General features: G+C 37.3%; 1 protein-coding gene across 1 annotated transcript in view; it reads left to right on the plus strand.

Annotated features, from left to right (window-relative positions):
- Positions 1 to 17,621, plus strand: part of LOC105814218 (formin-1-like) — a 298,032-nt gene that overhangs the window by 142,815 nt on the left and 137,596 nt on the right. The window contains exon 6 of the mRNA XM_012649117.1: positions 3,438 to 3,525. Coding sequence (XP_012504571.1) covers positions 3,438 to 3,525 — 88 coding nt within the window. The remainder of the gene's footprint in view (positions 1 to 3,437; positions 3,526 to 17,621) is intronic.

A 17,621-nucleotide genomic window follows, 5' to 3' on the forward strand; every position in this document is an offset into this window, starting at 1 on the left:
GCGAAGAAAACAACAGAGTAAAAAGGAAAACTATAGAATATGAGAAAATATTTGTAAACTATATATCTGATAAGGGGTTAATATCCAAAATATTAATATATAAGGAACTTTTACAACTAAATTTGTTTTAAAAAATTTAAAATGGGCTAAAGAAAGATATTTCTCCATGGAAGATATACAAATGGCTAACAGGTATAAGAAAAAATGCTCAACATCACTAGTCACTATGGAAATGCAAATCAAAACCGCAATGAGATATCCCCTCACACCTGTTAGAAAGGCCATTATCAAAAAAACAGACAATATCAAGTTTTGGTGAGGATATGGAGAAATAGGGACCCTTGTACACTGTCAGAAATGTAAAGTGGTGTAGCCACCATGGAAAACTGTATGGAGGTTCCATAAAAAGTTAAAAATAGAACTACCATATCATCCACCAATCCCTCTTCTGGGTATATATCCAAAAGAATTGAAATCAGGATCTTGAAGCAATGTCTCCACTTCCATGTTCATTACAGCAATAGTCACAGTAGCCAAGAGGAGGAGATAACCTAAATGCCCATTGATGGATGAATGAATAAGGAAAATGTGCTATATACGTAAAATGGAACATTATTCAACCATAAAAAGAAGGAAATCCTGTCTTCTGCGACAACATCAATTGACCTTGAGGACATTGTGCTACATTAAAATAATCCAGTCACAGAAGGACAAATACTGCATGACTTCACTTATATGAGGTGTCCATAGTAGTCAAACTCAAAGGAACAAACAGTAGAATGGTGGTTGCCAGGCGCTGGGGGGAGAGGATATTGAGAAGTTGCTATTCCATGGGTATAGAGTTTTAGTTAAGACAAAAAGTTCTAGAGAGCTGTTGTACAACATTGTGCTCACAGTCAACAATACCATACTGTACGTTTAAAAATATGTTAATAGGGTGCATTTCATGTAACAGGTTTTTCACAATAATAATAAAAACTTAGTATTAAACCTTCAAATCCATGAGAGGAAAAAAATGGAAGAAACTAAAAGGATTTAGGACACATAATTCGGTGTCCGTTGTGGTCCTACCATTTAGTTGGTCTTGAGAAACTTGGTATTATTTCACAATTAAAGAGTGGCACATGGAAACTTAGAAGGATATTTCTGAAGGTCTAGTCAGAAGTAGAGAATTTGGTACAGATAGAGAAGAGAATACAAATGATTTAACTTCACCACTGCCTACCCCTTTTTAGGAGGCAGTACCACATTTCAGAAAAAACTCTTAAGGCATTAGTCCAGCTAAAGGTAACACTCACCAGACACCTGCCACACCAAGTCACCATATGAAATTCCAAGAATGGCTCTCAGTTCCACCTGGTTGAATAATGAGATGGGGATGGATTTGCTTGACTTTACCCAAGGACAGACAGAATTAGTATCTCTCTGTCACTCTTTCACTTTCTTGTGGTCTCCCTCTCTCTCTCTTTCAATTAGCTAAAAGAAAAACTTGCATTTGCACATTGTCTTTCTTATAGGCAGAATATGTTACTGGTAGTTTTCAGCATGTTTGTTTGAAGAAACTTTTGCAAGCCAGTTGTGATCTGGTCATGAATTTGATACTGTGCTTGTCTACTTGACACCGGTGTGTATGCCCTGGCCATGGTTGTATCAGTCAATATACTGGACACCTAAGAATAAATCTAGGCAATTCTCAAAGCCTTTCCTCTTTTAAATTTTCTCTCCAGTTAGTTTAGGTGATGATTTCATTTGCCTTTTTGACTCTTTACAACATTTTCACCACAGTGATTTTTTTTTTAAATCACTAAGCTACAAACTACTTAGGACTTGCTTTGTCATGACTGAATATTTACATAAAACTAATTTGGATTTTCTTAATTTTTTATTGGACTTTTAAAAATCACTTGACTTTAAATTTGGGTTCTCTAAGAAAAATCCAGAAATAGCATTTTTAAAGAAGATATTTGATTGTGCTTAATCTCTTTTGCTTTCATATAAAAAATAAATAAAAACACGAAGTACCTTCTGTATTTCTCTGTAAAACTCCTGATATTCTGTATCTCCCAAGAATCTTTCTCTAAGGAAAATACTGAAATGGTTCAACACATTGGATTGTAAAATCATATTTTCCTGAAACCTTGATTAAACCTTAATATTTACTGTATTTGAAGTCTAATAGTTATATGAAAGTGGTCACTCTGAACAGGGAAAGAAAAAAAGGCTGGCAATAATTGATTCAGGATCAATTGATAAACAGTTAGACAATTAGACTGTTAGATAATCTTAATTGAACAAACTTTTGTTATCCCTTATCATTCAACCAGCAAGCAGTTCAGCTTAGTATAGTAATGATATAAACGTATATGTTTGTTACTGTTTAGTCTTGTCTTCACTATATTTTGACAAGTCTTTAAGTGCCTGGGGGGAAAGGAAGCATAGCTATTTAGCTTAGTTTGTTTTTTACCCAGCAAAGTCCATTAAAAACATTTATATGATTTGGTTATGTTTTATGTGTATTTCCTATCAAATTTTGCAGCCCTGCCACGTGACAGAAAAGATAATTTTTTCCCCTAGTGGCCACTGTGTGATATGGTATTAGGAGCTGATTTGATTTCCTAGGCTTAGAAAAACACAAAACTATGTAGACCTCTCCATGGAATAGTCATAAAGTTTGAAATAATTGAAAGTGAAGTATTTGAAGTTTCTAAAAAGATTGTACAAGTTTTGATATATGTATATATTATTATAAAAAACTTTAACTTAAAATTAAAGCTTTGTGTACAAAGCATTATATTTTGATATTAATAATAACACAGGAAGCAACCTCTTAAACAGGGAAATTTTATTTAAATAAGATATGTCAAGAACTATATTAGGTGCTTTGCATATATTGTCATTTAGTTTCTAAAATTAATGTAGAAACTAAATACAGTCAGCCCTACTTCATGATGAAGAAGTCCAATTACTGGAGGTTGTCACTTTACGAAGGCCATACCACTGGTAAATGGTTGACTCAAGATCAGAGTCAGTTTTCCCCTCTGAATGACTCAGCAGATGGCATTACTAAAAAGTTTGGAGACTATGAAGTGACTTCATCAGTAGCAATATGAAACTATTCCAATGCTAAATGAAAAAGTTGGATATGACATTGTACATCATATTGCCATTACAACTTAGTTAAGATGTATTCAAATAAAAAGAGTAAAATATTATGAAGATTTTAGTGTTTGTATTAGGCTGGTGGAATTTTGTGTGGTATTTATTTTGTAAAATGTCTATAATTATGGATGCTACTTTTTATTAAGTATTATTTAGAGTGCATGTAGCATCAACTTAGTTCATCAGTGTATCTAAAAAATCTTAATGCTTTTGGTATGCTTTCTTAAAGATCACATGTTCGTTTGAGCTTATGTTTATTGATTTATTTTAAATTCCAGATCATCAAGTTATTGGATGGAAAACGATCTCAAACTGTGGGAATCTTGATATCTAGTTTACATTTAGAAATGAAGGATATCCAACAGGGTAAGTCTTTTCTATCACTTTTTTGAAAGCCTTTTAATTTTTAAAAACATTTTATTGTGCAAAATTTCAAACACATACAAAATTAGAATGTCATGAATTCCATGTACCTAATACCCAGCTGTGCAACCATCAACTCACTCTTGGTTCATCTAAAGCACCCTCCTACTACCAACTAGATTATTATGAAGCAAACTTCAGACATTTTATAAATCATTTGTTAAAACCATTATTACTATTGCTAAAAGATAAGAATACTTTTTCAGACAACACTCCAGGGCCACTAGTATGCCTTTAAAAATGTTAACTATAATTTCTCAATATCATCACATATGTAGTTCTAATTTCTCTGATTGTCCATATACTCATTAATTCATTTGTTCATTTACAGTTAATTCGAATGAAGATCCAAACAAATTTCATGCATCCCTTTTGATGTGTCTCTCAAGTTTCTTTTAATCTAGAGGTTTCTGTCCTCCATTTCCCCCTCTTTGTAATTTATTTCTTGAAGCCAGGTCACTTGTCCTGTGGAGTTTCCCACATTTTAGATTTTGGTGGTTGTATTGCCATGTTTTTATTTATCATGTTTCTCTGTCCCCTGGTTCCTGTAAACTGTTAGTTTGATTTAGAGACTTACTCTGAGTGGGGGCAGAATACCTCATAGATGCTATTGTATATTCTATCAAGAAGTATATCATATCTGGTTGTCCATGATGTTAGTAGGCACTAATGCCCGTTGCTAGGTTCATTCTCTTGTTAGAAGTTTGCAAAATAATGACGTACTAATTCCACCATTTCTTCTTCTTTAGCTACAATACTTCCATGGAGAAACACTTCCCTTCATCAACCATTTGGTTATGTCATAGTTTCTATTCTTTATTTTTTCAAATGATATTATATCTACTTGATTATCTTTGGCTCAATTTTAGATAAAAGGCATTTAAAGAGAAGAAATCGTATGCATATATTTTTCTTAGGCTTGAGAAAAGTGGACCAAAAGCTATCATACCTTTTTGAAATCTCTGTCTTGGATGAAAACAATACTCCCCTTTCTTAATAATCAGTTAAATGTAAATCTCCATTTGTCATGTCACTTATAATATTTTCTGAGTGGTAATACAATCTCTTAGATGGTTTCAGTAGAATTTATCATGGGTTTAGGAGTGAAAACACCCTGAAATTATACTACTTTTTATGTTTCAGTGCATGTTGCTCAAAGTTATTTTACTCTGCTACTCAGCAGAAGACTTTATATGTTCTGACCTACAAGTCATTTAAGATACTTTCACGTACTACTTTTCCTTTCAAAGGAAGTTTGACAGGGGGTTAAAATTTTGCTGTATTGCAAACATTTAAAATTCCATAAAAAACTAAAAATATCCTAAATTAAATGATAGCCACAGAGCATTCAAATAAGCTGTCTAATATTTAAGTTCAATAGTAGAACTAAATACATAGTGTGAATATTAAACCTCAAACAATGTTGCAGTAGTTGATGTGAGCTTGAGGTGGAGGATGGCTAAAAAGGCCTGTCATTGAAATTAGAATGGGATTCTTCAGTGACTTTAGAAGAATCTCAAGTTAGATCTTCTGGAAAAATTGAGGTTCTGATAAAGTCAGATTAGAAGATTGTGATGCTAGGGCAAACAAAAAATGGAAAAACAAAACGAATCTCTGCAGGGGAGTTTATAGTCTTTTAGTAAGGGACTAACTTTTTAGAGACAGTCATTGGAATTAGGGATTCTTTGGGAACAGTGGAAGAGTCTTGTCTGAAACAACAAGACTGTCCATGTGCCTGGTGAAACCCAAGTGTGCTTGGTTTCATCACCATGATGTGTAACACCATGGATATGAGTTTTCACAATGTCCACGTCACCTTAGACTTTATTCTGTTTGTGTCCTGCTGCAGTATGTCAGGTTGCCACATGGATAAGAGTCATTCCGGACACATGGTAGTCTAGTTACGAACTCAGGACCATAAACTCTCTTCCCATGGCATTCTGGGCTTGTTAAATTGAATGTTTATTGTGAATTGAGTAAGAGATTAGTTCATTGAAACTTCCTCCAGTATTCTAGTCTAGTCAAGAACATGCTTACAACAAGCAGAAGTGGACTTTCATTTCAGAATTGTCAATGTTGATTATAGTATCACAGACTTCTAGGCCTTGTGGGCACTATTTCAGTTCTTTTTCCTTCCTCAGGCACCTCTCTGATCCACCACAGAGTTGGCTCCTAAATTCTAAAATATCATGTCCCTTCCATTTCTTCATGTAGTAATGCATTCCAGATGAATATGGCACTATAATCAGAGGTTAGTTTTCCTTTAGAATCATTGACTGACACTGGCATCTGAAGGTCATGAAGAGCCCAAGCTGTGTCAGTTACATTTCACTCTGAATCCTTGTCTGGTCGTGAATGGAATGCACTTGGCCTTGTGTTGTCATCCTGGTGAAAGCACTCCCTGTGCTGATGTTGGCCTAAAAGGTTTATTTTAATGTGAGAGGGGCCACGGTGAAATGTGACTGGGGGAGACCAGCTGGCAGCCACGCAGGGTCTCACAGTAGATCAGCCCTGGTGAAATGACCACAATTCGGAGGCTGTTCTTCAGCCTTCTGGTCATATATTCATCCTTGTCAGTGCACGAAGACCAGAGACGTTAACTTGCACTTTCCAAACTCACAAGAAGCTGCAGTATAAACCAGAAAGCTGGTATATTCACTTAGGAGAATATTCCTTTCTCATGACTAAAAAAAAAAAACTCTTACCTGTTTATCATTTTCTCCGAATCGTTTGTCTCTCCTTGGCAGTATGTATCTGTTTATGCCATTTTCTTCACTACAATATTGTTTCCATCACTCTATCCCAGCACATGCATCATAAGCGCACAATAAATATTTTTCGAATGAATGAACAAAGAGATGGATGAGAGAGATAAAGGCAATAATACAAAGAGACAAGCCTAAACAGATTTAGAAACAAAATGCAGTACTTGGTTCTTGGAAAGCATATTGTTCATTTGGTAGGAATAGAAGTACCTACAAGATTTCTGGAGAGCCTTAAGCATTCTAATTTTCTAAATGGCAATGATATTTCAATCTTGCTAAGATTACAGCTTTGTCACCCTGCGATAAGTTTTGGGTATTTCAGCCCACTGTTACCTCCCACTGATGGGTAATATGACTTTAATTGGTTCAACTCTTAAAGAGCAACCTTATATTCCTCCTTTGTAAAGTGAGCACTTCTCTGTGGTCCACCAGGCTCAGCATATACTGCACATTCAGAGAATGGAATTTTGGGCTCTATACTGTAAGGTCTTAAAAGTAACAAGTAGCAGAGCAAGAATTCGTTTCTTTTATGTCATGTTGCGTTTTTTTGGCTAGGAATATCTGTGATGATTAGGCATTGTTTACAACTAATGTATCACATATATAAGTCATATATTCAAATGTTTGTGAAATGTAATTTTATTTTTAAAAATATAAACTAAGTATTAAACTACATAGAATTAGAAGAATGTCATGTATTCTGTTCTAGTGCATTTACACAAAACTAACTGCCTGTCTTCCTGCCTTCAACATGTATTGAGTGCCAGCTCTGTGTCAGGCACCATGACTACAACCACACATAAGATCAGACTCTGATACCCTCCAGAGCCCCCAAGATGGTGAGAGAAGTGTAAAGCAGCCAAGATTACAATAAAGTTGGCTACAAAATACAGAAAGCAATATCTTGACTCTTCCTATAAAACTTCTGATGAGTCTGAGAGGATGTAATAGTGGTCATCACACAGAGAGGAGCTTTTCCAATTGAGGAAAAAGCATGAAACAAAACAGGTGAAAAAGGCACAACTAGAACATACACATTGCATGTGAATTTGGGTTGTTTTAGGGTACAAGGCTAGAAACACCAGCAGCATCCAGAGCAGAAGATCCCTGAATATTATCACTAGAAATTTGTACGTTACTGCACCAGTAATGGGGGGAAGAAATTTGAGAGGCAGTGCCGTTATCTGTCAGATTGTCGCATGGAAGACGGGCCTCGAAGTCCTTGTGTGCTTTGGCAGAAGCATGGCTCTCTTCCTTCTCTTTGCTCTGCTCACATCCCTTCCTGCTGTACTCTAGCCAGCCACAGTGGTCGTCTTTGATTCCTTAAAAAGGCCAAGGTTTTTCCTCCTTCCGTGTCTGCCTGCACAGCATGTTTTGAACGAATAGCACAGCATCGTCCCTCTGTGTGAAGTGCTTTTCCACCCCATTTCTCTATGTAGCTTCTTTTCTTTACTCTAGGTTTCAGCTTAAATGTCACCTCAAAGAGGCCCTCCCAGAGCCTCCCTACTATATTATCCTAAGGCAATTCTCTTATTTCCTTCACAGCACAAAGTATCTTACTTGTTCATCTGCTTATGTTTTCATTTCCATCTACCACCAAAATGTAAGTTCCAAGGAGGAGATTGCTCACTGACGTGTCCCCGGTACCTTGTACTTGTGTCTGGCACACAGGTAATGGTCTTCAAGTGCCTGTTGGATGAATAAACAAAAATAGGACTGAAAGAGGATAAATCTGTGAGAAAGGGGTTGTAATTGTTCACGTGATAAATGGTGTAGGGTGGTACCAAAACCCAGAAGCTAGAAATACAGGAGCAAAAGCAGGGGTTGAAGCAGAAGGGGAACTCTGCTTTGGGTGATTTCAGTGTGATGTGACTGGAGACATGTCCACTGAAGTGTTCAGTGAGCGTCTGAAAATTTTAAGCTGGCGGTAAGTGGATAGTGCTAGGTTTGGGATATAATATACCTCTAAAAGGGAACTTTATCTGTTTCCTTCTACCCAAGTGTTTGACATTTTGTTGAAGAAAGCCAAATCCATATACTGCCTGGAGTTTAAAACACTAAATCACTAAAGGGAAGATGTTGGTTGTGGAGGAAACATGGTTTCAGCCATGTATCCTGTCTGACCAAGACACTCGCAGTGCTTGCGTTTGGTCCAGGAGAGACTCTGAATAAGCAACTGACTTGCTGTTGGTTTTCCATCTGCCAGATAGGATGACTTATATTTAAAAGCATTTGGCATCCTTGGAGATTGCAAATTAGTGTTTTCATTCCACGTTAGTGATTTCCTCTTGTTCTTGTCCCCAGGGAGATGGAAAATTGCTGTTGACTATTCTTGATATAAACCTCCATATGCATTGCAACAGACTAGGTGCCAGAAAGCTCCTGGCATTCATTTGGAATTTCCCGTACACTCAGAATTCATATTTATAGTATTTAACACCAAAATAAAACATTTTTAATTTTAGTTCAGAATCTCAGTTTGAGAGTCCAGCTGCATTATGATGCATAGACTGTCTTTTTGTTTAGGAATCTGAGTTGAAAATGTGAGGAAGCGATGCCAGTTAGTTGTATGCTCAGTCAGAGTCTACAACCCAGATCCGAGAATGCCCATTGGACCTTGCTCCCTTTTGCTTTAATAATTTCCAGAAATCTCTGTCAATGTTTATGTAAATTGTCTAAAACGTAATAAATTTGACTAAGCATCTGAAATTCACCTTCGATTATCTTGGACTTTTCCTGAGGAACAATATCAATCTAGCCTAGAATAGCCTCTACTCAAAAGGCATTTGGTCTTCATAATTTTTTATCATACACCCTTACCAGTAAAATGTTTTAGAGCATGTTTCTCAAAGTATGTTCTCTAAAACACGTATATTATATAAATCTCTGATAGAAATAATATGCAAATTTTAAAACATATACAAAAATATGAATTAAAATGAAATTAATGATGTTAAATAATGAAATTAATTGCTGATTTTGGTGGGTTCTCATTGGCCTGATATCTCAAGGGTCAAGATACTGTTAGGTTGAGGCTTATTATTAACAATAATGAATTCAAACCCACATTTCAAATAGTTTTCTTGATAAAGTCTATTTATAGAAGTCAACTTCTTGGCAGATCTGATTCAACTGTACTTGTTTTTACCTCCTTCCATGACTGATAAAGAGCTTGTGCTAAGCAATCAAAGTGTTTGCTCTGCCATTTTCTTATTGTTGACAGATTATCTTCAATTTGGGGTTTCTCTGCAGGAATCTTTTAAAGCCAACTTGTTTATCTTGTAAAGTCTAGTTAAAACCATACTTTTAGAATCAGAAAACTTCACATAATGAGCCCCCCAAAATCACAATATGTTGAAAGCGAAGAAACAAGTGAGGCTGTCACATATGAAGGAGTTTACCCACCAAAAGTGACATGTAATTCTGACCTGCCGACATACGGACTGAATGAAGGGGCAGTGTCAATCAACTTATTAAACATTGGTAGAGCTGAGTTTTGAAAAAAATTTAGGCAAATATAAGTAGTAGTTCTAGTATTTCCCTTTCCTTTTCCACCTTTTCCTTCCTCCCACTGAGTCTAAAACACCTAAGCAGCAGGGCTCCCGCCCACCTCTTTCTAAGCCATGACACATTCCTTTACACACAGAGCCCAGTCCAGAAAGCAGAGGGTGGCATTTCTTTGTACTTTACCTTCAGGCAACTGGCCGAGACCATCCAATCTGCCTGGAATGTAATTTTGGCTTAAAAGAACCAGAACTAATGGAAGAACAGAAGCAGCTTAACCCAAACTGTTTCTCATTCCACTGCCCTCCAGAGAATAGAGGGGATATAGAAAGGGAAGTTTTGTGAATTCTATGCTCTGTGCCTCTCTTTGAGGTTTGAACCATGGACAATTTTAATTGTACCTAGAAAGTGGCATCTCGGGCACCTTCAGGCAGAGTGCATGCCTGGACTTAGGTGAGAATTGGGATTTTTTTGCTTTATAAGATTGAGTGATTTTGAGGTTTTGAAATAGATTAACTAAGTGTCCCTTTTGTGATTGTCATTTCTCCCACCTCCCAGGCAGCTGCTGTTCACTGTGTCTTTTATACTTGCCTCTTATTCCATCAAAGACCAAATTAAGGTCTAGACTAACTAACATGACACACTGGCAGGCATTTAGCAATGTAGATAACATTCTAAACTGTATTCCATTGATATTTCTTATTCTTTATGTGTTTATAAGGAACCTTTTGTGTGCTTCTTCATTTTTTTGTGGTTCTTAGCTGCTTTTTTGGGTCATCTTGGCATGCTGCATAAAATTGCAATTATTGCTATATTTTCAAGAAAATTAGACTTTATGTTCCTGTAGATTTTATTTTTTATTTAAGATGAGGCATTTTCAAGCTCCAGGTTTCCTTTTTCTGGGAGAGAGGGAAATTCTGTATGCTATGACTCAGTTGCATTACTAATTATGTTTTAATAACTGCAAATAGTTAAAGATTGAAGTTTGATCATTTTATAATACTCCATACATTGAAATAGCATATTAGAATTGAATGAAGTATTAGCAATAATTAAGCAATTATGGAACTATAGATATATGTAAATGGAATTTTCATAACATGGGCTGTCTATGGTTCCCACTCAGAGATTGCTAATTAATGTAAAAAGCAAGTGATGCCGTTTAGAGACCAAGGTTTCTTTGTAGACTTTTGTGGATAGTTGGTTCATTGGGTGGTTGGTTGATTCATTGACTTTTTTAGGTGGTAAGGATTTTAGGTGGGTGATTATTTATAGCCTGACACCTATAGAGGATGGAAGAAGTATCATCTTGGTCCAGTAAATTCCCACTGCCTTGGAGGATAGTTGGGGAAATTATGGAATTGAGCTTGGGAAATCAAGCTGTGTGCCTTTGTGCCTTAGTTTCATCATCTGTAAAACTAAGGACAACAACAGCACCCAGCTCATACAATTAAATGTAAAACACCTAGAGTCCTGTCTGGCACAGAGGAAACTCCCAGTAAATACGAGCTATTAATTGTTAAGTATTAATCCCCAGTAAAGTATGCTTGCTGTCCCCACCTTCTGGTGTAGTGGACAGAGATCCCTTAAACTGCTTCTTCACTGGTGCCCTTAAGCAGCTTATTTGGATATTTGCATAGTGTGAGGATTTGTGCATTTCTGTCTGCACAGGCACGCCTGGTACTGATGGGAGGTGGAACATAGCGGCCAGTAGGGAGAAAGTTAGGTGTAGGTTCTAAGAGAGGAACAGTTATAGGAGAGCTATGACCACTGTCAAGAGACTTGGTTACATTGCTCTTCAGTGGGAACAGGTCTGTGCAGTCTCCTGTCTTGCCTTTGCCTTGGCTCCCCACGCTCCACACTCCTCTCTGCCTGCCCCCTCCTTTTCACCTCTTGCAGTTTTATCATGGACGTGGTCTTCCCTCTCAGTGATGGCCTCATTGTTTGGAGGTGAAATTGTGGTAATAAGCTCCTGCTCTCCCTTTCTTCCCCTTTCTGATTCTACCTCTGCCTCCTTCCATGAACCCTGTGGTCTCCTTTCCTTTTCCTTCAAAGAGGTCAGGGGAGTAGCATTGTGAGAGTTTTGTGAGGTCAGATACATGGGAGTTTTAACAAACCAAGTCCTTCTACATTACTTTCCCCACTCTATTCTTTTTTCCTTTTCAATTGAGTTTGTATTTGTTGGTTGGTTGATTGAGACAGGGTCTCTCTCTATCACCTAGTCTGGAGTGCAGTGGCACCATTATAGCTCACTGCAGCCTCGCACTCCTGGGCTCAAGCGATCCTCCTGCCTAAGCCTCTCAAGTAGCTGGGACTACAGGCACATGCCACCAAACCCAGATAATTTTTTTATTATGTTTTTTGAAGAGACAGGGTCTCACTATGTTGCCCAGGCTGATCTTGAACTCCTTGCCTCAAGTGATCCTCCCACCTCAGCCTCCCAAAGGGTTGAGTTTACAGGTGTGAGCCACCCCAAATGGCCCGGATTGAATTTTTATTGAGCCCTTAAAAAAATCAGTAATTTGAGCAAAACAGCTAAGTTTTATGGTGGCTATTAAAAGTTAACATTGTGAACAAAATAATTTCTATCAATAGAGTAAAATAATCTTATCAATCTCTGCTTTCCTGGGCTGAGAATAAATCTAGTCCCTTTGCAAACAATTCTTACACACCCACTCTGTACAATTCCATCATGTCAGCTACTTAAGGAAATACAAAAAAGAACAAAATAGGCTATACAGGAATCATTCTTAAAATGAACATCCAGCCAAAGCCTGGTGAGCCAAGCCAACCTTACCTGTCTGTGACATCTTCCACATTTTGGAAGTAAATGACGAGAATTACTTTGGTTAAGCTAACAGACTACATAAAGGGCATGCCTTTCCCATCCCAGTCTCCCATGTTTCTTGCCCAAAGGTGCTCCTTCCGTCAAAAAGAACTCCCTTAAGTAACGCTGCCTGTATTTTTACTAATTAGAAGCCCTTCAAACAGCAAGCAGATTCTTTGTTTATTTAGACGTGGTTCCTTTGGAGATAGAAATGTTCAGGGTTAAAAAATGGCTGAAGGGCTCGGAGAATTCCTGCATGTTCTTTCTACTTACCCTGGTCTTGTGAAAAGCTGTCTCTGAACTGGAGAGGGAATTCAGCTGACCCTGTGCATGTGCCTAGAGCAGGCACATAGTTTTTATGTGTGCCTGTTAGTTTGAATTTGTGATACTGATCTGCTTTTTGTCCCTGCTGACGGTTATTATATCTTAATGGGTGAAACACTACTCTAATGATCCTTGTGTATATAATTCTTGTAGTACAGAGCAGGCACCAGAGGACCACATAAAAATGTTTGCCTCAATTTCCCTGCAAAAAAGAAGCCCAGAAACCAGACTTGACCAAGTAACAGATTTTTAAAGGTAAAGGAACCCAATAAAATTACCAGCTTTTCACAGCGTGTGTCTACTTCCTTTTGGCATATTGTGAGGTGTAGGTGAAATATTCTAACTAAACTGACAGTGTGAGTGGGGACAACTAAGGAGGGAGGGAGATAAAAGTAAAAACCACCAGCAATGATTGATATTGCAGTAGCAATGAGTTGTTGGGGTCTCCCCTTTGTGGATTTGACACTTCACCTTTCTGACACCATCTGCAGGAGCGTTGGTATAATGAGCCCTATACAGATGGGAACAAAAGCCAGGATTACTTGGAATTACTGTATCAGGGCTTTGAGGCTTGCTGTAGAATCATGCCGGCTGGTATGTGTTTGTTCAGCTTATAAGATGAAAGGTGTGTGTATATGTGCACACAAAAGGAACAGACAGAAACGGGGAGTGTGTATTTTTAACATGTAAAGTGGAGGGGGCTATCTGATCCTAGGTAACTCCAAAAATATTTTAATCAAAGACTGATTTCTTTCCACATTGTGATCATCAGTTAACTAATTAATGGGTTTATGTAATGGCTTATAAGTTTAATGGTAAGTGCTTTCAAGAATGACTTAAACGGAGAGCATTTGTTGATTCTCTAATACATTGTTCCAGTATTTTGGGAATAGAATTATCAGGTATGGATTCTGGCCTGCTAGAAACTTAAACTATATTTGGTGAATAGGAGGTAGCATTATGTACACATAAGACAGCTCTCTTAGGAGTCCTAGGACTCATGCTTTTTTATTTTTTAGACCTTTGGCCAATACTCTAACCTTCCTTGGTTACTCTGTAGGGTAAAAATAATAGAAATAATTTATTTTTCTTAATCTCCCGGGCTCAAGCAGATGATCTCTTGATACTGCTTCTTCCACCTATGAATTTAAATTTTTAAATTTTATTTTTAAGATCCTTGTATGGAAGAGGAGAAACCTCAGTGGAATATTTGGCATTGGCCCTAAATTAATCTCTTTATCTGTTTCTTCCTTTACCAGTCCTTTTCCTCTACTCCATTCCTTCCTAGGCCTCGGGGGAAGATCACGGTCATGCCTGTCTCTTGTACTCCTCTGCCTACTTCTGGGGGGATGGTACAAAGCTCTTCCTCTAAATCTAGGTGTAAAGTCTCAGAGTGGTTTTACACTCTGCTTCCTCATCCCCAGAGCTAGTTAGTGATATCAGTGGATAGTGCTACAGAGCACCTTTCTCCCCTGCCCTATCTCTTCTGTCCACATTGTTCAGGTTTTTGCTACCTCTCGCCCACTACAATAGGCTCTAAACTGGTATTTCCAAATTTCGACCTGTCCTGTGTAATATTCTGTTTGATTTACTCCTCTACTCATACTGCTCAATGACTCCCTCGTATGTATCAAGTGCCTTACAGGCTCTTTATGGCATTCACAATTCTATAAGATCTTGCCCCAAACTGGATTTGCAGCCTTATGTCCCCAGTCCCTTATTAAGTCTCTCTTCAAGCCCAAACTGAACTACCTATCATTGTCTGAACGTTCCATGAGCCTATCTGTACCTGCTTCTTCCAGTTGGAATGTCTCCTATCTTTTTAGTTCGCTGGCATTTGTTGCATATTTACAAATTGTGGTTGTTTAGAATGAGTTTGGCTTAATTAATGGTGATTAATAAATGGGTGTTTTAGGTATCTGCCTGAAGCAATGTAACAGTTTACTCGTAACCTTTTTTCCTAAGGTGATATTGCCCTTTAAAACTTTGAAAGTAAGAGTGATGGGAGAGGTATTTTCCTTATTCATTCCCTAATAGTGAGAAAATTCATTTGTTAAATTTATTTCTGTTATGGAATATTTAGGCAAGCAATGGATCTACACTAAGTAAGTGAGTGGAGGGCATGATTATGTACCACTACTTACTAAATCTCAATTTTTTTGGACAGAGACAAATCGGAAAGGAGCAAACAACTTTAATTCAAATACCCGCCCCCTCCATAATGTAATATTTTTATCTGCTAAAATCCTATCCCCCTTTAAAGTCTCTCTGTTTTCTATTTCTAGACCCCATGTCCTCTTTGTCAAGAAACTTTTCCTCACATCAGCAGAAGGACTCACTCTTTGGGAGTCCTGTGGCATATGTCACATCCACAAGCATTTATTTTATACCTATTGTACCCCAGGTACTGTGCTGGGAGCTAAAGTTATCAAGATACATAAGAAACAATCCCTTACTACAAGGCTTTCACAAACTAGTGGGGGAAGGAAACTGTTAGGCAACATCTGTAATACAGATTCTTAAAATATACTCTCTTCACCTTATGTAAAATATGAGTGAGGTACCATGGCAGAGGAAAAGATTGAGGACTTTAATGATTCAAAGGTCAAGGAGTATCCTTCCCGGGCAGGAAAGCCTTGACTCCTGGGCCTTGGATGATGAAATGTGGAGAGGGAGGAAGCCATGGCATGTTCAGGAACGGGCATTGCCCAGTATGGCTGGAGCCTGAGGTGCCTGGAGGAAGTGGTGGAGGATGAGATTGGAAGTATGGTTTGGGGCCAGGCAAGGAGTGAGCTTAAAAACCAGGCCAAAGAGTTTGGACTTCACTTAATATTTAAAGGAAGACATTGGAAGTATTTTGAACATCAGAGTAAAATTTTGAGATCCATGTTTTAAAAAAATAACTTTGGTGATATAGTGAAGGATAGATTGGCGCGAAAGATTGAAATTAGAGATAAAAATTAGGTCAGCTTTCTCAGTGATCCCAGAGGTATCTTGTATTTCCCGTAAGACATTTGATAGATTACTTTTTGTAATTAGAGTTATTTGTGCATGTATTTTCCTATTAATAATGCTTCCTGAAGTTGGGCCTTGAGTGGGGTTTTAAAGGGCTGAAAGAGTTTCATAGCAACTACTGTCTGAAACACCTAAGAATTCTGGAAAGTTGCATTTATAGCCCAAATCACTCAGTAGTTGTAGTTTTCTTTCCCTAATTCTTTTCAAACATTAAAGCAGATAAGGCATTAACGATCATTAAAACTCAGTAACTATAGTCATAGTTCATAGGTACCATTTGGAGTTCATACTGTCTTCTGTGTGCTATGCCAAGCATACATATTACCTCATACATACATATTATCTCATTTAACATTTTCAGTAAGTAGTATTAGATCTATTTTACAGATATGCTAAGGCTCAGACCATTTAACATGTCAGGATCACATCATGAGTAAATTTTGCTCTGTTCATGATAGTCATCTTGAAGTCCTTCTGTAACTTGAATGTGTTCCTTCATCAGAAAAAGAAATTTGCCTTTGTAGTTACCTCTCCCTGGAACATTCTTCTCCTAGATACTTGTAAAACTGACCTCTTCAGGTCTTCATTTATATGTCACTTCCTCAAAAATGACTCCCTTGATTATCCTATGTAATGTTTATTTCTCTATTTTAGTTTCTTCATAGTATATCATTATCTGAAATTATATATTGTTTATTTTCTACCCCCAATCTAGGATATGATTTCATGAGATCAGTACTTCGAATGTCTTGTACACTTCTAACTTATATCCACAGCCTTTAGAACAGTCTCTGGAACTTAGTGCACATTCAACAAATACTTATTCAAGGGCTAGATGTGTGAATGAATGAACGCCTCCAGAGCCCATTACTTATTCTTTGGTCCCATCCTCTCTAGGTGTTTCCTTTCTGTTACCTAGCACACTGGAAGAGGATTGACTGACAGCATAACCTGTCAAGCCATGTATCTGGGACCAGACTGAATAATTTTTAAAACTGAATATTTACTCGCTAGGGAAAGAAATTCACAGATCATTCTCTTTCTCATTAGTTAAGATTTTTTTTTTATTATATCTAAGCTTGTAGTTGTATGTAGTTACCTAGCATGTGTGATTAGTTTAGAAGCAAAAATTTCTGATAGATTATTTTGAGAATTTTACCTTATGCATTCATGTTGGCTGAGTTTTGTAGGAGAACATTGGGATTTACATAAAACAGACATTGTTCCTGGCTATTATGGTTTTTAAAGCACCAGACATTTAAAAATACATGTCCTATCTGATATCTCCTTGATAAATTAGTGAATTTATATTATCTTCACACACAAAATAACAGTCCTGCAAGGGTAAATTCTTTCTTTCCTCAAATTACATTTTTCTTTTGTACTTTCAGATTGACCTTTTTCAAAGCATAATTTTCCTTTGTCTTGGTGGAGTCTGAGGTGGCTTACTTTGTCACTAGCATATTTACCTCTTTTCTCACTACCCCACATAGCTAGGAGTAGCTTGTCGATTAACTCCTAAATTCGAGAAGGTGGCCTGTGAAGGAATTTTAAGTACGTTTCTCAGTGTTCTGTGAAGTTACATGATCTTAGCTCAGTTGTAT

The sequence above is a fragment of the Propithecus coquereli genome, unplaced genomic scaffold, assembly GCF_000956105.1.
Source record: "Propithecus coquereli isolate 6110/MARCELLA unplaced genomic scaffold, Pcoq_1.0 Scaffold3, whole genome shotgun sequence".
NCBI classification, from domain to species: Eukaryota; Metazoa; Chordata; class Mammalia; order Primates; family Indriidae; genus Propithecus; species Propithecus coquereli.